Source organism: Tachyglossus aculeatus, chromosome 20, assembly GCF_015852505.1.
Source record: "Tachyglossus aculeatus isolate mTacAcu1 chromosome 20, mTacAcu1.pri, whole genome shotgun sequence".
Classification (NCBI taxonomy): Eukaryota; Metazoa; Chordata; class Mammalia; order Monotremata; family Tachyglossidae; genus Tachyglossus; species Tachyglossus aculeatus.
The window spans coordinates 22,823,037-22,846,629 of record NC_052085.1 but is presented as its reverse complement, the minus strand read 5'-3'; the positions used below and the strand labels follow the sequence as shown (position 1 = coordinate 22,846,629).

Below are 23,593 nucleotides of genomic sequence, written 5' to 3'. Positions count from 1 at the left end.
TTTCCAGTTCCTACTTGTTCTCATTGAGAGGGGAATCAGTTGTTAAGCAGGGAAGGATTATGGGCAAACTCTGGGCCTGACATTTCTTTCTACTCTAGAGTTAAATTGAGGAGATTTGATAAACCAGTTGCTGTCCTGCCGCAGATCCCAGAAATAGTGATGTTCTTTGAACTAAAGAGGCAGCTGATAAGATGTACCAGGCAGAACAAACAATTCAGTTCTGAAATAGGATATTTTGGGAAAACCAACTCCTTACTCTCCTGGATTACCACGGACCAGACCTGACTCAGGACAAACACTTTTAGAATGATGAAGCTGATTAAATAAGTGGTTGCCTCACAAATACAATTATGTGCGTACACTATAATCATCCCTCGGATTCAAATATGGGGTGCTATTGAAAGTGAGATTTCAACAGTGTGGTGGTGGTGATGTGTGTGTGTGTGTGTGTGTGTGGTGGTTGTTTGTGGGGGCAGAATGTCTTGTTAGACTGTGAGCCTCATGTATGACGGACTGTGTCCGATTTAGTTATCTGGTATTCATGCCACTACTTGGCATATTATAAGCACTTAACAAATGACAGTTACTATTATCATGATTATTTGCACTTCTGCTGTGTATAGTATTGGTGATACTCCAAAGCATTTATAAACATATCTGTAAATTATATGTTATAAATTACTTATTTATTCATATTGAATGTCTGTTTCCCCCTCTAGACTTGCAAGGTCATTACGGGCAAGGAACGTGTCTGCTAATACTCTTGCATTGTGCTGTCCCACGTGCTTACAACAGTGTTCTGCATATACTAAGTGCTCAATAGATGGTTGATTGATATGAGTGAGATTTGTAACTTTTTCATTCAACCCCTCTTTTAGAGAAGCACTATAGCTTAGAGGAAAGAACACAGACCTGGGGAGTCAGAAGACCTGGGTTCTAATTCTGGCTCTGTGGTGGAGGAGAACCCATGTTCTGACTCCCATGCCCGTGCTCTATCTACTAGACCACGCTGCTTCTGTGCTGTGTGCCCTTGGGCAAGTAACTTCTCTCTGCTTCAGTTCCCTCATCTGTAAAATGGGGATTAAGACCGTGAACCCCATGTGGGATACTGACTGTCTAATCTGATTTAGCTTGAATCTACCCGAGTGCTTAGTGTAGTGCCTGGCACATAGGAAGCACTTAAATACCATTTAAAAAACCAACAAAGAAGCTCCCAAAGACCTCAGATGATAGAAGTTGGGTAAGGAATTCCTGGAAAATCCTCATCTAGCTGTTTTGGATAACCCATCTCCATTTGTCTACTGACTTCGGAATAACTAAACAGAGAAAAGAATAAAAAATTATGTCAGAACCGGGATCCTCCAAATTCCCCAGAACTGCCACTTGCACTGCTCTTATCTCACAATTAAACTGCATATACAGATTTCAAACCTTTTCAATCTATAAGCACTTCAGGGCATCCATTAGTTTGGTATGAAAGAAGACAACAGCTACTGTTCCTCAAAGCATCCTGTATCACCTGTTAGAGACAGAACCCTGCTCTGCCCTGATCCAGAAGTCCAATTTTTCCCATTCTTCCATGACTCTCTCTCCGTAGGCTCCTTCAATAATAAAAACCCTCCTCTGCCCATCCCACAAACTCCAGTTTGAGGGACACTGCAAAAAATTTTAAAACTCAGCTGCATCTCTTCACCTTCTCCAGAAAACTACTTAACTCAGGCGGTCCATCACCTGTCATCACCTGTCTCTATTATTCCAGTCATTTTAGGATGAATTTAGAATTTTACCTCCAGTATTCATTAGCTACAAAGAAATTGCTTTTTCTTGTGTGTGGATTATAAAAAGCCGCATCGATTTTCTTCACCGTTTCTGGAAAGCCCAGAGTCTGGATGTCCTTGGGATAGCCTTGCAGAACTTTAAAGTCTTCGGTCACCCAGTACTGTTTGTCTTGGAAGAGAAACAAAATAAGCCATTGATGCCCCTTTGAAGACCTAATTGTTCTTAGCTGAGTCATGCGAATCCCCCCACCCCTCCTTTGTACTAAGACACCCAAACTTTCCTTCACTTATCACTGAAGGTGGCAATTGCCCATATCTTCCATTTTGACAGAAAACTATGAGGGCAGGGATCATGTCTGTTTACTCTGCTCTGCTTTCCTAAGCACTTGGTACAGTGCTCTGCACATAAGATGCACTCAATAAATAGCACTGATTGACTGATTCGGTTAGCAGTATGGGAGCATGTGGGAGCAACATGGCTTAGTGGAAAGAGCATGGGCTTGGGCGTCATGGGTCATGGGTTCTAATCTCAGCTCCACCACTTAGCAGCTGTGTGACTTTGGGCAAGTCACTTAACTTCTCTGCACCTCAGTTACCTCACCTGCAAAAAGGGGCATTACGACTGTGAGCCCTATGAGAGACAACCAGATAAACTTGTATCTACCCCAGTGCTTAGAACAGTGTTTGGCACATAGTAAGCACTTAACAAATACCATCATCATCATTATTAGCTTTTGAAGCACAGAAAAGCGGTCTGAAACGTTCTGGTTTTCTTTTCTTTTTTTTAACTTTTGTACTCTGGAAGCAATTCATGAGTAGAGCAATTTTGACCAAAGCGGGGACTCTAGAGCATTACCTTTGAAAATGATGAATTCATGCGTGAAAGAAGATTCATAAGCAGCATTGAGTCCCAGTGGCACATCTTTCCAGATTGACTTTAACCAATAAATGTGATTCTATTTTTCTTTAGGATAATTTTTCCAGACGGTGCTGAAAGAGAAACAGAAAGTAGCATATTTCAAATCACTAGGATTTAGTCTTGATTACCAATGTTAAACGGATTCTTTTGAATCGCATCACAACAGAAGCATGTTCCTTGGGATTATTATTATTATTGTATTTGTTAAGTGCTTACTATGTATAAAGCACTGTTCTAAGTGCTCACGTAGATGCAACTTATTCAGGTTGGACACAGTCCCTGTCCCACAGAGGGCTCATGTTTTCTGATTAAAGCTGGCTTCTGGGGAAAATTCTAAGCTAATCCTTTCCTTCTGCCAATCAACTAGGTTTAACTTGCAGAAAATGAAAACTGAAGTATTTTTTTACGTGATTGCTAGGTTCTCAATATCATGCCTGGGGTAGATACAAGATAATCACTGGACATAGTCCCTGCCCCACATGGGGCTCAAAGTCAAAGGGGAAAAATACAGTCATTTTGGGCACCTGAGGAGGATTCTTGGAAAACAGTCGTTCAAGGCTTGGAGGCTAGTAGCGGCCCTGGGGTAGATAAAAGATAATCAGGTTGGACATAGCTCCTGTCCCACAGAGGATGAGGTCTTAATCCTTACTTTCCAGATGAGGGAACTGAGGCATAGAGGTATAGAGAAATTGTGACTTGCCAGGTTTTCTGGCACCCAGTTCTGTACTATATCCTGTGGCAAATAATAATGATGATGAGGATAATAACTGTATATCACCTGTATATATGTATATATGTTTGTACATATTTCTTACTCTATTTATTTATTTTACTTGTACATATCTATTCTATTTAATTTATTTTGTTAGTATGTTTGGTTTTGTTCTCTGCCTCCCCCTTTTAGACTGTGAGCCCACTGTTGGGTAGGGACTGCCTCTATATGTTGCCAACTTGTACTTCCCAAGCGCTTAGTACAGTGCTCTGCACACAGTAAGTGCTCAATAAATACGATTGATGATAACTGTGTCTGTTAAGTGCTTACTATTTGCCAAGCACTATACTAAGAGCTGGAGCGCTATACTAAGCACTGGATTGACAGAACTTTGGTTTTCCCTTTTCCTGGCCTCTCTTCACACCACCTCATCCATCCCCTCCAATATAATATGGTTTTCCAAGTCTCTACAATCAGTCCGCATCTTGCAGATCATCTAATCTGTGGCTGTCAGCACTTTGCCAACCCCTCTCTGGAGGTCATGATATGTGTATCACTCCGAATTTAGACTTAATGCTCCTGAGCCCTCAGCTATTCACCTGCCCATCGGGTCTGCCCAGGTGGAGCCAAAACAGACTCCGGGGGCTAAGAGCAGGTGATTCTTTCCTTAGAGGTTGAAACAATACTAAGAACGCCCCAAGTTCAAATAGGCTTGAGAAGAGAAAAATGTTCCGATGTAAAATAGATTGAAAACTGCTCTCCCTCCTGCTTAGACTTGCAAATCCCATAGGGAATGAGAATGTGTCCAGCCTGATTAGCTTGCATCTATTAGATACTTAGAATGGTGCTGGACACATAGTAAGTGCTTAAATATACTAATTACAATGACAATTAAGTTGCAGGTGGCTGGTAGCCAAGATTCAACATTTTTGTGGCATACCAAGACCTAGCATGGCTCAGTGGAAAGAGCACAGGCTTTGGAGTCAGAGGTCATGGGTTCAAATCCCAGCTCCACCAATTGTCAGCTGTGTGACTGGGCAAGTCACTTAACTTCTTTGTGCCTCAGTGACCTCATCTGTAAAATGGGGATGAAGACTGTGAGCCCCCCATGGGACAACCTGATCACCTTGTAACCCCCCCAGTGCTTAGAACAGTGCTTTGCACATAGTAAGCACTTAATAAATGTCATTATTATTATTATCATTATTATTATTATTATTAGGAGCCTTCAGAGACTGCACAGATGATTTCTGGGAATTGAGAAAGTAGTTAAGCAACTTACACACATAGTCAGGGCTTACTAAAGTCATTCAATCACATTTATTTAGCACTTACTGTTAACACAATATTAACTGTTGTTAATACTCTACCATTCTGATGAGAGCAGCAGCATATACAAGATTATAGGATCTCCAACTGACAACCACACTGCCTCAGTACAGTAAATAAATAGAAGTAAATTACTTCAATCCAACTTACTTGTTTTTAATAAAGATAGTTGTTTATTACTACCCTGAGGGGCAGTGAAGGGAAACAGAATTTCCTCCCCAGCATGGCTGAGGACCACCCGCCTGGCTTCAGCCCCGTGAACACATCGTGCTCCGGGCAAACAACCCGTCCCAGGGCTGGTGGTTGAACCCATCACATATGATGTGATCCCTGGGTGCCCATATCTGATTGGAGCCTCACAAGGCAGGCCTGTCCGATCGGACCCCTCGGCTCAGGGCCTTTGAGGCTCAGGAACGTCAAGCAGGGGAGGAGGACACACGTAGTGGCTATCGTCACACTCAGTGAGGGCTCAGAGCAGATCCTAACTGATTCACACCCCCTCCTTCTCCTCTCTACCCCTGTGGTCAGAGAGTAGAGGTATTATATCAGGTCCAAGAGAGGCACACGGCGGGCAGGACTGGGTTTATGGGAACAGATGGAAAGAACGAGGTCTGCAGACTCTGAGCCCTTGCTGACCACAGAGGTCAGTGACAGCGAGGCCGGGTCTGTTGTCCCCGGCAGCAGGGAGTCAGCCTCCGTCACGGCGCTGTACAGCCTGTCTCCAGTCCTCCAGCCCCCTTGCAGACCTCCTTTTGTTCATTCATTCAATCGTATTTATTGAGCACTTACTGTGCGCAGAGCACTGTACTAAGTGCTTGGGAAGTACAAGTGGGTGACATATAGAGATGGTCCCTGCCCTACAATGGGCTCACAGTCTAAAAGGGGGAGACAGACCACAAAACAAAACATGTAGACAGGTGTCTCTCCCCTATCCAGTCTATATTCTGTTGCCCGCATTACATTTCTCAGAAATCGTTTCAGGTACAGCTCCTCTTTCCTCAGAGACTTCAAATAGCTGACCATTCCTCTTTATATCCAAAAGCAACTCCTGACCATTGGCTTTGCAGTCAGGTCTCTCCCATTACTTCTCCTCACTCCTCTCCTACTACACTTACAGTGGCATGCTTCATTCCTCTCAAGACAACTTACAACCAGAAGAACACAGCTATCCCCCATCTTTGAGGCCCTCTTGAAAGCCCACCTCTGCCAGGAAGCCTTCCCTGATTAATCGCTCATCTCCGCCCCCCCCCCCCCCATTTCTCTCCCTGCTGCTGCTTATTATGATGATTCTGATTCAGCATTTCCATCTCACCCAAGCAGAAGAGTTCTCACCGGACCCCTTTTGCCTTTGTGGCACTTTAAAAATTGCTGATTCCCCCTACCTGTAATTTATTTTAGTACCTAACTCCCCACAACCTAGACTGCAGGATCTCTAAAGGCAAGGATGATATCTACTAACTTCTATACTCTGCCAAGAGCTTAAACGCTCAGCACAGACCAAGCACCCCATTAATACTACTGATTGATTGGCAAAGCAAATATTAAGAAAAACAACTATTGTACGAAATGATTTATTTTTCAAGATAAGTAAAAGTGTCATAAGTATATACGAATAAATTACATAATTTAACAATTCCTTTTTAAATAAAATTGAAATTCTAAGTCTTTTTCTGACCTAAAATAAAAAAAGTTAAGTGGTACAAAGAACTTTGGTATAAAAAATTTCAAAAAAAAAAAATTCACGGTGCAAACAGTCAGATGGCTACTCAGACAGCAGTCAATTAGATTAGGCTCTGACCTACACCATTGTAGATGCTATTTTCCTTCTTTATACGTGAGGTATAATGCCATTTTCACAATGAATGTTTCTAACAGTCAAACCAGCTGTTACTATTCATTATCTGGATAACACGTTTGGAAGAAGGTTCAAACTGAAGTTGTTGGGATCCTTGGAAGAAGTAGAAGTTTCCTACAAACAAGCAGAAATAGGCACAGATTATATTTCCCCCACACTACCTCACACACGGATCTTCAAAATGAGGGCAGGAAACCTAACTGTGGCTGATTGCAGGTAACTTTCTTTCCCCCTGCTCGGAGAATATGCACATAGAGAGTAGGATCTATAGGTGCTACAATCTTATGTTTGCACTTTGGGTGCGGTTTGGGTGTGTCCGAAGAGGGAAAGACTTTCTTTATATGCTGCTATGCTGAGGACACCTCTGTTGTTTGCCATGCAATACTACTCGGCTAATTAATAATAAAAACAGTAAATGTGGCTTTGTAAAGTGCTTACCACGTGCCAGACAGTGTTCTGAGCATTGGGGTAGATACAAGCTAATCAAATAGGACCCAATCCCCGTCCCATGTAAGCCTCACCGTCTTTATCCCCATTTTGCCGATGAGACAGCTGAAGCACAGAGAAGTTCAGCGATTCGCCCAAGGTCACACAGCAGACGTGTGGCAGAGCAGGGATTAGAACCCACGACCTCTGACTCCCAAGACTGGGCTCTTTCCACTAGACCACGCTGCCTCCAAGTAAGACTCAGTGAGTACAGTGCGAGAAAAGCCTTTGTTTCCCATTGTACGGTTTGGGAGGATGAAGTGTGGCGTCTTCTCAAACCAGAAATGGAAAATCCTGTTTTGTGTGATTTGCTTCAATGCTTTCTAGAGCTCATGTACAGTTTTTCCAAGGAACCGGTAAGAGCTTCCACACTTCCTCTCAGTTCTCGCCCAGTGCCCCAGGAAGTTTCAGATAGAATAACTGTTCTCTAGAACCAGGTTTTAAGATGGAAAAACAGGGGCAGAGTAAAGATAAGGGCTTGCCCAAAGTCACCAGATCCAACACTGACAAAGTCCTCTAGACTGAAAGTTCCCAGTCTACCAGCTCTGTTGTACTGTACTCTCCCAAACGTTTAATACAGTGCTGTGCACCCAGTAAACGCTCAATAAATATTATAGATTGATTGATAGATATCTGGTCTGACCCCAGGAGACAACTACTTATGTCCTAATGCTCTTCTGTTCTGAATTAAGGCAAACTTCTAGCTCTTCACTGGAGTGTCAGTTTAGGGGGACTCACTTTGGTGGTAGAAGACAGCATCAATTTTCGATTCGATTCCAGGAAAATCAGAGTTGATCTTTCTGGGGTAACCCGGGTTCATAGCCTGCCTGTGTTCATCGTACCTTAGGGAAAAATGAGGAAGAGTTTTGTCAGTGTGTTTGCCTCGAAGACACTTTCCCTGATTCTCTCTTAAGGTTATTTTCCCACGTGAACTGGGATAGCTGCAACATTCAACTGTCCCAATGGCCCCGTGAGCGATATTAAGCTGGAGCCCCATTGATCGCTATTGCACGAGGTCACGGTTCTCCTAGGAGCTGGAAGAAATGACCAGGGAATCACCTAACTGGGTGGTTCAGAGAAGAGAAACTTTCAGGTCGTCGTGAGCAGTGATCCTGTTTACCAACTCTGTTATAGTGTACTCTCCCAAGCGCTTAGTACAGTGCTCTGCACACAGTAAGCACTCCATAAATACCACTGATTGATTCTAAAATCTCCAATCAATTTCTATTCAGTGTTCGCTTCCCGTGGGTTATCTTTGCTCACATTCCTACTCCATCCCTCCTCCCTCAACGTCTCTTGCAAGGGCCCAGCTACAGAGCCCTGATTCTCACCTCCAGTACAGGTCATCTACAAAAAAGTAGGTTTGGCCTGAATACTTGTCATGGACAGCTGCGTCGATCTTTCTCACGTTGCTTGGGAAGCCCAGCGTTTGGATGTTCTTGGGGTAGCGAGGTAGCAGGTCATAGCCGTTGATCGCCCAGTACTGGTTACCTGTGGAGGAAAAAAACAATATTGTCCAAACTATTGTCCAGCTTTCCAGCTTCTGCTTGGGCAGGTTGATCTTTTGGGGGATTGATTCTTGCAGCCTGAATGTCTTCAAAACTCCTTACAGTGCTTGCCGCATAGTAGGTACTTAACAAATACTGTAATTATTATAATTGTTATTGCTCTGCAGATGTTAGATCAAGGTCTTTCCAAGGTGTTTTTATCCATTCTCTAAAAGTCTGTAAACTGAGAAAAGTATATTATTTCAATGCCTATCTCCCCCACTGGATTATAACCTTCTTGAAGGTAGAGATCACATCTATTGAGTGCTCTAATCTTCACCCTCAAAGCCTTACTAAAATCATACCTCCTCCAAGAGGCCGTCCCCAATTAAGTTCTCATTTCCCCTACTCTCTCTCCCTTCTGTGTCATATATGCATTTGGATCTATGCCTTTTGGGATCTTGATATTCACCTCACCCTTAGCCCCACTGCACTTATGTATGTAGTCATAATATGTTTTAATGTCTTCCTCCCCTCTAGACCGTAAGCTCCTTGAAGGCGGGGAATGTGTCTACCAATTCTGTTTGTACCCTACCCTCCCACGCACTTAGGACAGTAGTCTGCACACAGTAAGCACTCAATAAATACCACTGAATGATTGATTCTACTGATGCACAATGCGGTTACACCAAAGAATTATGGACATGAAAAAACAGATCACAAAAATGCACCTGCTTACCTTTCTTCTCATTTTCCTTCCCCAAAACGAGGCTTTCTCCAAGAAGCCTTTGTGATAGTTTTATAGTGTGATTTTATCATTCTGGCTCGGAGTCAAGTGTGTTCCAAATCAGGCAGTCAGTGGAATTATTGAATGCTTACTATGTACAAAGCGCCATACTAAGTGCTTGGGAGAGTTGGTAGACATGTTCTCTGCCCAAGGAGCTTCCGGGCTAGAGGGAGCCATCTTTAATTCACTCGACCACCTTCTTGTCCCTCAGAACAGGTTTGGTAGGAAGGGAAATGGGGAGGCAGCAGAGTGCTTTTAACTCACCTTTAAAGAACAGCACTTGATCCTTGGATCCAACTTCATAAGCAGCTTCGATGCCAGTTGGGAGAAATGGCCAGAATGAGGAAATCAGATTAAGATCAACTTCTGTGAGTTGCGGATGCTTACGCCAGAAATGGCTGTTTGAAAGATAATTAACGTAAAGAAAAGAATTACTATTCCCTCTCTTCAGAAGGTTAGGGAAACCCATGAATGGTTTACTCAGGAGGGCTGTAGAATCTCTTTCATTAGCTACCTCTAATGAGAGAGATACAAACAGAGAAACCTGGGAGTCAGAAAATCAAGGGTTCTAATCCCGGCTCTACCACTCGTCTGCTGTGTGGCCTTGGGCAAATCACTTCACTTCTCTGTGCCTCAGTTGAGATGTTAAGCTCATTGTGGGCAGGGATGTGACCGATGATTGTGATATTTCTTAAGTGCTTATTATGTGTCAAGCACTGTTCTAAGCACTGGGGGAGAACAAGATAAGCAAGTCGGACACAGTCCCTGTCCCCCACACAGGGCTCACAATCTAAGTAGGAAGGAGAACAGGTATTGAATCCACATGTTACAGAGGTAGTTGAGGCCCAGAGAACTTAAGTGACTTGCCCAAGGTCACACAGCAGACAAGGTGTTCTAATCCCGGCTCCTCTGACACCCAGGCCCATGCTCTATCCACTAGGCCATGCTGCTCTACTACCAACTCTGTTGTATTGTACTCTCCCAAGAACTTAGAACAGTGCTCTGCACACAATAAGCACTCAACATATACCATTGATTGATATCCCCAAATGGGAAATTTTCCTTCACCTACCCACTGAAGGGGCATAACCCCTCACTTCATCTGCAAAAATTAATGAAAATGGGCACCTTATGGGTTTCTTCACCAAACCAGTGTGTCCCTGGGTTTGTTGAATTTAGTTTCATTCAGCCACTTACCTGTCTTTAAAGAAAAGCATTTCTCCTCTGATGGTAGTGACAGCATCAAATACGAGGTTAGGACTGCATGTAGAAGGAACTGCTGAGGTTTTTGGTGTTGATCTGGTTGGTTTGGGAGATTTCAGTGGGGGTCCTAAGAAAGAGGTGGCAAGAAATAGATGGAATTAAGAATTCCTGGCAAATATTATGCTGGTCTTCTATGAATATGTTCAGATCTTTATATATTAATAACAAATTTCCCATTTAATATTTTGAGATCTATAACACGGTATTTCAGGAAAGCATATCAGGTATTAGTTCCCCATATAGACTGTAAATTCCTCTTGGGCACAAATCATGTCTATCAACTCTATGATATTGTACTTGCCCAGATGCTAATTACAGTGCTCTGCACATAGTAAGCACTCAATAAAAACCATTGATTCAATAATTGATAGTGCACTAATGAAGCAGATATTATTTCTGAGAAAGGAAGAGAGGAAGCATTTCTTCTTACCATAGAGTGTCTGGATACCATTAATGTCATCTTGATGAAGCTGAAATGTGTTGGGATCACTATCAGAATAGTGTGGGAACATTAGGGAGTGAGGTACATTGGAATGATAAAGACCCAATGAATGGCCAAACTCGTGAGCAGCAACGATGAATAAGTTGTATCCTAATAAGAAAATTGGACAATTGGACAAATTTAGAACCCTGAAACAGGAAAATAGCTGGTACATCAATATGGATGTGAGTTGTCAAAGCGGGAAAAGGTTGTGGCCGATCAGAGTATCCATTATATTGTTTCATCTCAGATGGATGAAAATACTCGCCCTCAGGGTATTCTTCGTCAAGCATATATCGCCTCATAACTATTTCATTTTGTTCTGTCTTCAGTGACAGTGACCTGGGTTTAATGGAATCTTTGAAGAATATTAGAGAAGCGGCATGGTCTAGTTTATAGAGCACAGGCTTCAGAGTCAGAAGGACTTAAATCCTAATCCCGGATCTGCCACTGTGTGACCTTGGGCAAGTCACTTAACTTCAAACATCAGACATAACCACCAAAGGGACAGCCGTTTTGTGTGTACTTTATGGTCACGTCTGTGGGACTCAACACTGGCCTTCTCAGCCACATATATATATACTCTGAGATGAATTTCTTCTTCAGGAGCATCTTCTTCTAATATAGGTAGATAGATAAGTAGATAGGTAGATGGATAGATTAAATATAGATATATCTTCCTAGCTACAGATAGATAGAAGAATAGACATAATGAAGTCATCTTTAACCTACTTCTTGAGTCCTTGGTCCAGGTTTCATCTTCGTCAAAGTGAGCATCTCCCCCGATTCCTTTCCCAGGATGGTAGGCATGGGCTAGGGTACCCTCAGGGCCGTCGAAAGGATAAAAGTCACCGTGGGCTTGGCAAAAAGAAAAGAAAATAAACCATTTCAGTCATCTTCCATGAAGTGCTGGAAAAAAGCCCATACTTTCCCCTTCAAGTGTTCCAGGCACTGAGTTCTCCCAGCATCATCCTGGAAACTTTTTCCTGACCTGCTTATTCATTCACTCATTCATTCATTCAACTGTACTTATTGAGCACTTACTGTGTGCAGAGCACTGTATTAACTGCTTGGGAAGTACAATTCAGCAACAAATAGAGGCAATCCCTGCCCACAATGGGCTCTTATAGCAACCATCTCCCCAGTGGGAAGGAGAAAAAACAGCCTGAGATGTAAAACTTCCACAGAATGTCAGCCAGGCTGTAATGGCTCCTTCAGCCAACACTGCGGTTGCTGGTAGGATTCTTGGACTCCGGGCACATAGTAAGAGCTTAACAAATACCACAGTTATGAAATTCTGTTCCACAAAGAACCTGAAATTCTGTTCCTCTAACCAGAGTACTCTATGCCCTTTTCTTCAGGTTGCATAGTTGTCCTTGTGTTTATGTTGTTAGGCCACTGTTTATTAGGGTTTCATCTCTCCTTGTGTATCTGTTGCCATTCCCTTCTCCCCACCTCATGTTCTTAGACTGTAAAGCCAGACTGTGAGAGACTGCATCTAATTACCATGTATGTCTTCTTTCCCGGCACCTAATTCAGAGCTCTGCAAAGAGTAAGTGCTTAATAAATACAATTACTACTGATAGGTTACCTTCAGATGCGAAAGATATCATTATATCAGCTTGGCCCTCGTTGAGCTTTTGGAATGTCAGTGGAGTCACTTCACTCCACACTTGGAAGGCTTTCTGAATGGAGAATTCTACATCGGCTTTAGACATGTCTGGAGTGTAATTCTCAATTCTACAGTGTGAGAGAAGAGAAGACAGTGAACCCAATTGCTCACTATTGTAGAGTAAGTTGACCCCATTGTAGATTCAGTTGGCAAAACGTTACCTGTAAGTAAGATCATGTTTATTCCACCTTGGACTCCCAGGGAAAAACGAATATTTTCCAACATCAGGAACTCCACATCTGGGCTTGTGCATCATTTCCAGAGTGTCAGAATCCACTTTGCCGGTCACCTTTAACCCTAGAAACCTCTGCATTTCTTGAATTTTCTGCTCCACAGGGCTATTGCTCCTCTTCCTTTCTACAGGGATTGGATCACTCGAAAGGCCATAGTATTTTTCCAGATAGTCCTATTGAAAACAATAAATTGTGCCATAGGTATTAGCTTCCATGTCTCAAAGTAATAATAATAATAATCATGGCATTTGTTAAGCACTTACTATGTACCGGGCATTGTACTAAGTGCTGGGGTGGACACAAGTAATAGTCCTTTGCACGTAGTAAGCACTTAACAAATGACATTAAAAATAATAATAATAATAATGGCATTTGTCAAGTGCTTACTACGTGCAAAGCACTGTTCTAAGTGCTGGGGGGGATACAAGGTGATCAGGTTGTTCCATGTGGGGCTCACAGTCTTAATCCCCATTTTACAGATGAGGTAATTGAGGCCCAGAGAAGCTAAGTGACTTGCCCAAAGTCATACAGCTGACAAGTGGCAGAGCTGGGATTAGAACCCATGACCTCTGGCTCCCAAGCCCGTGCTCTTTCCACTGAGCCATGAGTAGAGATAGTAGTAGTAATAATAACAGTAGTAGTAGTATCCAGTTGTAGCCCATTAGATGGTCTACTAGACTATAAGCTCCTAGGGGTCAGGTATGGTATCTAATAAATCAGTCAGTTGTATTTATTGAGATCTTACTGGGTACGGAGTGCCGTACTAAGCACTTGGAAGAGCACGATACGTCAGAGATGGTAGATATGCTCCCTGGCCACAAGGAGCTTCAAGTTCATCAATCAGTCCATCAATCAATGATATTAACTGAGAACTTACCATGAGTGCTCTCCCAAGCACTTAGCGCAGTGCTCTGCCCAAAGTAAGCTTTTCAGAAATTCTGCATCGATTTACCGATTGACTATATTCTCATTCCCATTCATTGCTCTGATGTCTACCCTATCCCATTAAAGTAACTGGCAGATGAGAGGCAAACAACAAACTTTCTTGCTATAATATAGACTGTCCTGATTTTAATAATTCTAAAGATTCCTTTTACCGCAGCTCAAATCTGAACAGAAATAGAAAATTTCAAGACAAACGCATCTGGAGAAACACGTTAACATCTCCAGGTATAACTTTAAAATTAATGAGTCACATTTCTCTGAGTGGGTCAGGTAACACATAGCAAATCCCGTACATATCCTGTCTTTGAAGGAGCAAATAAGCCAAATCCTCTCCTCCAGAGCCCATCTTAATTTTAGACAAACGTGAAAACTATGCTCCTATTTTCTGTGTAAGATTGATGGACGGACGGTCTCAAGAAGAAAGCTAAAACCTCTTACGTAGCCCAGATGGTCTATGAGTTTGCCTTGTCCATTTTCAAAAGAAGAAAAATTTACTGTCAAAGGAATAGACAGACAGACACAAACACACACACACACACATATCCACCAAGAAACGGCTTTGGGTTAATATAAAAAACAATTACCAGCACAAAAGTTGTTTCATCTTCTCCTATGGGAGTATTTTCTGGACGCAGAGGCACAGCATTTGAGATTGCTAGCTGCAGTGCCAGCATCAGAAGAACTCTCTTCATTCTCATGTTCATTCTGGCACGTTAGGTCAATAAAAACCTCACTTGCTGCTCTCTACAAACTTCCCCAAGTTCCCTCCTTATATAACACTGGTGCGCTGTGAAATCACATCCAGGGTGACTCACTGCTTATAACCCTTTCTGATTTATCTAAAAAGCATGTAAACACATGCATAACCATGCCTGAAGAAAAGATAAAATAACCCACATGTCACTGGTGTATAACCCTTCACTTTGTGTGGCCACAACAGGGGTTTTTGAGGAAATTCTGTATAGAATTCTTATTTAAATTATTTGGGAAAAAGTCCTTAGATTTCCTATTTTAATATGTTTCTAATGGGAAATGAATAGCTAGATTCTAATATTTTGGCTCATTTTTAGTATCGAACACCATTTACTGGCCGTCCTATTTTCAGTCATTTAACAGTTTCTGAATAAACAAACAGGAAGATGGTACGTAGTTAGGTTGAGGCAATCCTTCACATCACCTGGATTGAACTCAAAATCTTAAAAGCACACCCTGACGAGTACGAGGACTCGCTACCCGAAAGGGTGGTGGTGGAAGGAGAAGGAAATGCAGAAACAAGTGGCAGAAATTATTAAATGATTGGAAAATCAAACTCATGTTGAAAGTTTCAAGCAATCAGGAAATTTAGCCTGGGAGAGAGGGGTGTTCTCTTAAGAAGTCTTCCTAGAACAAGAGGGTTCCTCCTATTCTCCCCCAACTACCACCTCCATACTGGGTACTCACCCCCCTCTTGTACATATGCATGCATCTTTATTATCATCACCATCACCATCATCAATGGTACTGATTGAATGCTTATTATGTGCAGAGCACTGTACTAAGTACTTGGGAGAATACAAAACAACAGAGTTGGTAGATACGTTCCATGTCCATGTCTAGCTTTATACATTATTTCTCCCTCCTACCCATAATTTATTTTACATCTCCCCATTTAGATTATAAGCTCCTTGAGAGAAGAGATCTTGTCTTCTACCTACTGTACTCACCCAAGTGCTTAGTACAGCGCTCTCCCTCTATGCAGTAAGTGCACAATAATCAGACTAAAACCTCATCTTGTCTGTAAGTTCCTGGGACTGGGATTTTCTTTAACTACTCTTTGGTACTGTACTCTCCTAAGTGCTTAGTACAGTGCTCTTTCTTTACTCTGAAAGTGCTCAATAATCAGACTAAATCTTCCTATAGTTCGCAAGCTCCTTGTGGGCAGGGACTTTTATACCTACTCTCTGGTACTGAACTCTCGTGTTTATTTCAGTGTCCTGCACACAATAAGCACTCAATAAATATTATTAACTGATAAAAGTAATAGTCTCTGTGCCAGCCTTGGGGAAGTCAAATTCCCAATGACACCAGGTGTCCTAACTAGGAGGTGGCAGAAAAGCCACGGTTGCTGGAAAGTTCTCTTGTTTAGGCGATAGCTGCCTTGGTATCTCCCATATACTTTTTTTTGAGGTGTGGGGGTTATTTGTTAAGTGCTTACTTCATGTCAAACACTGTTCTAAGCGCTGAGGTAGGTACAAGTTAATTAGGTCAGACACAGTCCCTGCCCAACTTGGGGCTCACAGTCTAAGCAGGGGGGAGAATAGTCTTCTCCATTTTATAATTGAGGAAATTGAGGCTCAGAGAAGTTAAGTGACTTGCCCAATGTCACAGAGCAAGCAATTGGCAGAGTTAGGATTAGAACCCAGGTCCTCTGACTCCCAGGCCGGTGCTTTCTCCATTAAGGCCATGCTGCTTCTTAACCTTCTTCATTCCAATCCAACTTCCCCTCCACAGTGCCCACATCCAAATCCCTGCTCAATGCGGCTTTGATGACTTCAGGAACAGCTGTTAGATCTTGAACTTGAAGACCCCTAAAGACACTGAGGGGGAGTAATAGGTATAGACATTATATCATTCAGTGGAAATCCCAACTAGACCCTTCCCATGAGTATTCATCTCAAGGCCAGGGCTCCCCCACCAGTGCACCCACAAGGGAATGTCCACGTGAGTGGGAAATAATCCAAAAACAGACTTCCTCAGAAATCCCTGGTGACCTCCCTGGCTCCTTTCTCTCCCCTCTCCAGTCCTTACTCACTCTGCTCCCCAGATCATTTTTCTAAAATAAAAACCATCCAGTCCATATCTCCCCACTCCTCACAGACTTCCGGTGGTCGCCCATTTCTCTCCGTAACAAATATCAAACAGAAACTCCTCACCACCATGATTTCCTTCTACAATCCAGTCTACACACTTAGCTCCTCTAATGCCAACCAACTCAGCATACCTCAGTCTCGTGTATATTGTCACCAACCTCTTGCCCACGTTCTCCCTCTGGCTTGGAATGCCCTCCTCCTTCACACTTGTCGGAACGTTACTCTCCCCAATCAATGAATTAGTTAATCAATAGCATTTATTAAACACCAACTGCAGGCAGACCATCATACTAAACACTTGGAAAGGTACAAATACAAAAAAGTGGGTAGAAACAATCCCCTCTCACAGAGAGCTTATAGACGAGCCATCAATTTTGTGACATGGCATTGGCAGGAAGAAGAGTGGTAGATGAGGGACACTACCACAGAGTCCCTAAATTGACCAATCTTTCCTCAAATTCAATCTGGCTTCCACGTACGGGAATGACTGAGTGACTCACATGGAAACTTGGTCATTTAGAAACACTTGGGATTTGTTCTCCTTGCCTGCTGTCTCCACCCTGTTTTCCTTCCTGTCACTGTACTGACTCTGTACTTTCTAAGTCCAGAGAAATGGTACGAACAGCGAAGTCTAGCGGAAAGAGTCAATCGTAGGACCCGTGTTCAAATCCCAGCTCTGCCACTTATCTGCAGTGTGACTCTGTGCAAGTCACTTAACTTCTCATGTGTCTCGGTTACCTCATCTGTAAAATGGGGAATAAGTGAGTGCCATGTAGGATGTGGACTGTGTCCAACGTGATTATCTTGTATCTACCCCGGTGCTTAGAACAGTGCCTTGTCCATTATAAGCACTTAACAAAAACCTTAAAGATATATGAACTACTTGTCCATGAATTTATCCCAACTCCTCTTGAACCAACTGATATTTTCTGCCCCTACAAGTTCCTGAGTAACAAATTCCATAAATTGCCACACACCGCTTGTTTTGAGCCTACTATCTTCAAGCTTCAGTGCATGTCCCTGTGGTATGAAATGGGGTACTGAGCTTCTAATTCCACCTGAATTCAGAGATAGCATCCCTTTTCTAGAGGTCTTAAAGAAAGACTTCCCAAGGCAGGAAGACACTAACCAGAAAGCCAAGGAAATGGGAGTGTTGGGGAAAGATTTTCTGTGATCTTCCTACCACAGTTTTGACAATCACTGGGTCACTGTTTCTTCCTGGACTCCCAGGGAAAAGAATTTTCCTTCTTCTCCTCTAGAGTGTAATCTTCTTGGGGGCAAGGAACACATCTACCAGATCTGTTGCAGTGTACTGCAACAGAAGCAATGTGGTTTAGTGGAAAGATCACAGATTTGGCAATCTAATCCAATCCTGGGGTTCTAATCCCGGCTCCATGACTTGTCAGCTGTGTGACCTTGGGCAAGCAGTTTAACTTCTCTGTGCCTCAGTTACCTCATCTGTAAAATGTAAAGACCATGAGCCCCATATGGGACAACCTGATTACCTTGTAGCTATCCTAGTACTTGGCACATAGTAAGCACTAAACAAATACCATAATTTCTAATTATTATTATTATTACTTTCTCAAGTGCTTAGTCAAGTGCCAAGAGAATGGTTACTTAAGTGCCAAGAGCTTAGTATACACGGCTTTGAAGGGGGAGAGAGTAATTGTCCATTGGATTTGAGGAGGGATGGGGTTTCAGGCCAGAGGTTGGAAGTGGGCAAGAGGTCAGCAGAGAGAGCGATGAGATCAAGGGACAGGTGAGAAGATTAGCTTTAGAGGAACAAGGTTCAATAAATACAGATGATGATGATATTCTAGTGTGAATTATGCACTCAGCCAACACTGTAGACACAAACAGAAAATAGACCCAAGTAAATGGTATTTCCCAAAGGTATTTCTGGGAGTGGGGGGAACAGAAGATAGTCCCCTCCCTTCCACACCCAAAAGCGTATGGGCTCCCACCCTCCTGAAGGCGAAGAAAAGATGCCTGTTCCATCCTTCCAGGAAAATAGTTCAGGCCAACCCCCCTGGCAGCATTTGAAACACTTCTGAAACCTTTCAGGAAAGATTTGCATATTATCAGGAGCATTGGGAAGATAAATAAGATAAATGGAATGAGAAATTCAAGAATTTGGAAGGCTGTTGCCTGCTCTCCTCTAGACTATAAGCTCAAGGTGGGCAGGGAATGTATCTACCAACTCTGCTTTATTGCACTCTCCCAAGCGCTTAGTACAGCACTCTGCACACAGTAAGCACTCAAAAAATATGATTGATTCATTGATTGCTCCCCCATTACCTGGGATTGGGATCCATTGGGTTCATCCAGCTGAACTGGATTCAGGCAAAGAGATCTGGAATTTATCTCAGAATCAGTAAATCAGTTATATTTTTTGAGCATTTACTGTGTGCAGAGCATGGTACTAAGCACTTGGGACAGTACAATATTCCCATAAGCAGACACATACCCTGCCCATGAGCTTACACTCTAAGGCTGTGAGCTCCTTAGGGCTAGGAATGTTTCTACCAACTCTGCTGTATTATACTCGGCAGAGTATGTTTAGTAAATGCTCTGCACATGAGAAGTGCTCAATGAATATGACTGATTGTTTTAAACCACCCCACTTTCAAAGCCTTACTGAAGGCACATCTCCAAGAGACCTTCCCCAACTAAGCTCTCATTTCCTTTCTTCCACTTCCTACCTCATTGCCCTTGCACTTGAATTTGCTCCCTTTATTCACCCCTTCCCTCAGCCCCACAGCACATGTATATATTTGTAATTTATTTGTATTAATGTCTGTCTCCCCCTCTAGACTGGAAGCTCATGGTGGGTGGGTGGGGAAAAGGTCAACAGCTCTGTTGTTATATTGTATTCTCCCAAGTGCTTAGTAAAGTGCTCTGCATACTGTGAGCACTCAATAAATCTGATTGATTGATTGATCGATTGATTTTTTTGTGTCGTTCCACTGGCCCGACACAGATGGGGGACTACTGAGGATCAGAATTTTCCCTCTCTTGGCTTCTTGACTTGTGTGGTATAGAGTGATGCCTCTAACTTTCTCCACCCTCCTCCTTCTCTATCTGCAATGAAACTTCCAGATTGTATCTCCCCTAGCTGGGACACCATAGTGCGGCAAGTATTCTTTGCCCAAAATTTCGTGCCGCTTATATCATATGGACTAGCCTTGGTGGAGTTGATATCAGAGCATTGGTTGAGGCTTTTCTGTCTGATGGAGATGGGATTTTGATGCACCTGGTTTCAAAAGGACCTTTCCCTAATGGAGTGATAGCCCTGACCAGCAGCCGATGTTTGTTCGAATGATCAGTCAATCAATAGCATTTATCGAGTACTTTTACTATATGCAGAGCACTGTACTAACTGCTCAGGAGAGCACAATTCAACAGAATTAGCAGACACACTCCCTGTCCGCACTGAGCTTACAGTCCAGAGGACTGGTCTCTGTGAGTCGGGGAAAAATCGCAGAGAGACCGCCCTGACGCATGAGATACCATGGATGTTATTCTGGAAAGACAGCATAAAGTAATAACATCAGTGGATGACCATTTGAGTTTGCCCAAACCCTCGGACCTATTGCACTTTTCTGAGTGGGGACTGATCAGAAATTCAGAATCCCTGAATCCAAGAACTGGAAGATTCTTCTTCCAATCATTTGGAACCAAGCCTGCCACAGGGAAAACTAATGGTTAAACAACCCATGCAGATGGTAGTCGATTACATATTTCTCATCTCTCTTGATAGCCCATTCTAAATAAAAAGTTTTCTTTTGGTTAAACTGAACTGTTCCCCATCTTAAGGGGAGCACGCTACTTCACGGTTTCTTCTTCGTGGATTTGGACAATAACTGGTCAATTTCCAGTACATTAAAAACCCTTATTATTCATGGAAGGCACACACAACATCACCCTCTAGCCTCTTGATTCCAGGAAAAGTACTTGAATTCCTTTAAATCTTTCTTCCCCAGCAACGAGGCTACATTGTTGATCCAAACTCAACTGGTGGTGGACTATATGAAAAGTAGACTAAATAGTGCAATTTTTTCCTGTGGGAAGTGGAAAGTGGAATGATGGGGAAGACTTGGAGAAGGGAGAGGGTATCTGTAAATGTCTTTGTCGTGTAAGGTATCCAAGGCTGAGGTTCACTCCATTAGGGATGTCTAGACTGGTGAGAAATTTAATCACAGGAGAGTGTGGGAGAGATCGAGGGTGTAGAGAAAGATCTGGACATTATCTACTGATCAGTAATGGGAGAAATGAGATTAGGTGAGAGGATGGATGAAGGGGGAAAGAGGCCAGTTCTCAACATGATTTGTATCAAATGATGTATTCCTTTTCCTGTGAACAAGTAGGGGGTTTCCAGTCGAAGCCAGAAACAAGAGTGCTCACTTTGTGGAGAGAGATTAATTATGCTAACATAGACCCATGAATCACTGAGCTTCCATAGACTTTTTCTTCTTAATGTGGAATACTGAACAAAGAAATTGTAATTCAAGAGGGCACACTATTTGCAGATAAAGCTAGTCATTTAGGCAGACCAACAATAACCCATTAAATACCAAAAGAGAGGAGGAAGAGGAAGAGAAGGAGGAACATGAGGATGAAGAAGGGGAGGAGAGGAGGAGGAGTAGCACAAGGATGAGGAAGTGGAAGTGGGCAAGAAGAAGAAGGAAGAGGACAAGGAAGAAGCAGCATGGCCTAGTGGATAGAGCACAGGCCTGAGAGTCACAGTTCTAATCCCACCTCTACCACTTGTGTGCTGTGTAATTTTGGGCAAGTCACTTAACTTTTCTGTGCATCGGTTCCCTCAACTGTAAAATGGGGATAAGATTGTGAGCCCTCTGTGGAACTGGGACTGTGTCCAACCTGATTAGCTTGAATTTACCCCAGTTCTTAGAACAATGCCTGGCATATAGTAAGTGCTTAACAAATACCACAATTAGGATTATTATCATTTTTAGGAAGAGAGAAGGAGGAGAGGGAGGAGGAGGATGAGACCTTCCCCTGCTAAGCTCCTCGTTTCCTCTTCTCCCATTCCCTTCTGCATCACCTTTGCCCTTGGATTTGCACCCTTTATTCACCCCTCTCTCAGCCCCATAGCACATATGTACATAACCGTAATTTTTCATTTATATTAATGTCTGTCTCCTCTTCTAGACTGTAAGCCCACTGTGGGCAGGGAACATGTCTACCAACTTTGTTGCACCGTACTCTCCCAAGAGCTTATTACAGTGTTCTGCACATAGTAAGCACTCAAGAAGTAAGATTGATTGATTGAGGAGGAGGAGGAGGAGGGGGAGGAGGAAAAAGAGGAGGAAGAGGAAGAGGAAAAGTGAGAAGCTTGTGTAAGAGGGAAATCTGCTGGCTTTGTCTCTGGAGATGGGAGAAATTGGTGTGTTTGTTGAGGCCGGAGTTGACCGTAGACTATAAACTCATTCTAGGCAGGGAATATGTCTGGTAATTGTTGTATCATACCCTCCCAAGTGCTTGTATAGTGCTCAGCACACAATAAGCACTCAGTAAATACAACTGACCGACTGACTAGGTTTGAGGGAAAAGATGCCTGGGAGTAGAACTCCAGGAAAGAAAAATCCAGGGGTCAGTGAGGTGTCGATTGCCTCCAATCTTGGGCCAGGGGAAAAAAAATGACCATATGACCTGAAAGTTCCCTTCCTGATAATCTGGTCCCTATCAGTAGGAATTCTCTTTTCCCCAGCTCCAGGGCCAACCACAAGTTCCTCAGAGGAACTGTCTTCTATAGAGTTGGGAAACAGCAGATCTGTCTAAGTGACTCTGGAACTGACCTCCTGCTGAAAACATCACCCCAATAGGGAGAATATCCAGGGTGAGGGGACAGAACTGGGGTGGGGATAGGGAGAGATGGTCTGAGATTATACCCAGACACCAGGCAACACCTAAGGGGCTTGAGGAAGTTTCTTTACCCATCCGCAGCTAATTCTGAAGCAAACTCAGCTACACAGGAGTGATTTACAAAATGCCTCTGGATCCATGTTTTTGGGTTTTTTAATGGTGTTTGTTAAGTGCTCACTATGTACCAGGCACTGTACTAAGAGTTAGCGTAGATACAAGATAATCTTATTAGACTCAATCCATGTTCCTCTAGGGGCTCACAGTTTTAACCCCCATTTTACAGATGAGGTAATAGAGGCAAAGAGAAGTTGACAGACATGCCTAAGGTCACACAGCAGAGAGCAAACCCAGATCTTCTAATTCCCAGGCCAATGCTCTTTCCACTAGGCCATGCTATTTCTCAATACCTTTGAACCTATTAGCAGAGATGAGCTAGTCCTGAACTATTAAGCCATTTAACTGCTGCCCCAAATTTATCATTTGTTGGGAATGCTTTGCTAATGCTAAACCCTGGAGGGTAGAAATAATATCCACTGCCCTTTTAATTACAGACCTATTGGCAGAGTACTCTCACTTGGTAGAGAAGCAGAATAGCTCAGTGGAAAGAGCACGGGCTTGGGAGCCAGAGGTCATGGGTTCGAATGGTGGCTCCACCACATGTCTGCTGTGTGACCTTGGGCAAATCACTTAACTTCGCTGAGCCTCAGTTACCTCATCTGTAAAATGGGGATTAAGACCGTGAGCCCCACGTGGGACAACTTGATCACCTTGTATCCCCCACAGCGCTTAGAACAGTGCTTTGCACATAGTAAGAGCTTAACAAATGCCATCATGATTAATAATGGCCAGCTGAGAAGCAGCGTGGCCTAGGGGATAAAATACAGGCCTGGGCATCAGGAGGACCTGGG

At 43.0% G+C, this 23,593-nt stretch overlaps 1 protein-coding gene across 1 annotated transcript; it reads right to left on the bottom strand.

Moving 5' to 3' along the window:
• Nucleotides 1-6,443: 6,443 nt before the first annotated feature.
• On the bottom strand, nt 6,444-14,651 carry LOC119941359 (stromelysin-1-like). Its single transcript, XM_038761764.1, has 10 exons — nt 14,532-14,651; nt 12,931-13,175; nt 12,689-12,837; nt 11,830-11,955; nt 11,047-11,208; nt 10,551-10,683; nt 9,618-9,751; nt 8,411-8,570; nt 7,818-7,921; nt 6,444-6,707 (listed from the first exon to the last, which is right to left on the bottom strand). The coding sequence occupies exons 1-10, from the start codon at nt 14,649-14,651 to the stop codon at nt 6,607-6,609; spliced, it is 1,434 nt and encodes a 477-aa protein (XP_038617692.1). The 3' UTR covers nt 6,444-6,606.
• Between the last annotated feature and the right edge of the window lie 8,942 nt (nt 14,652-23,593).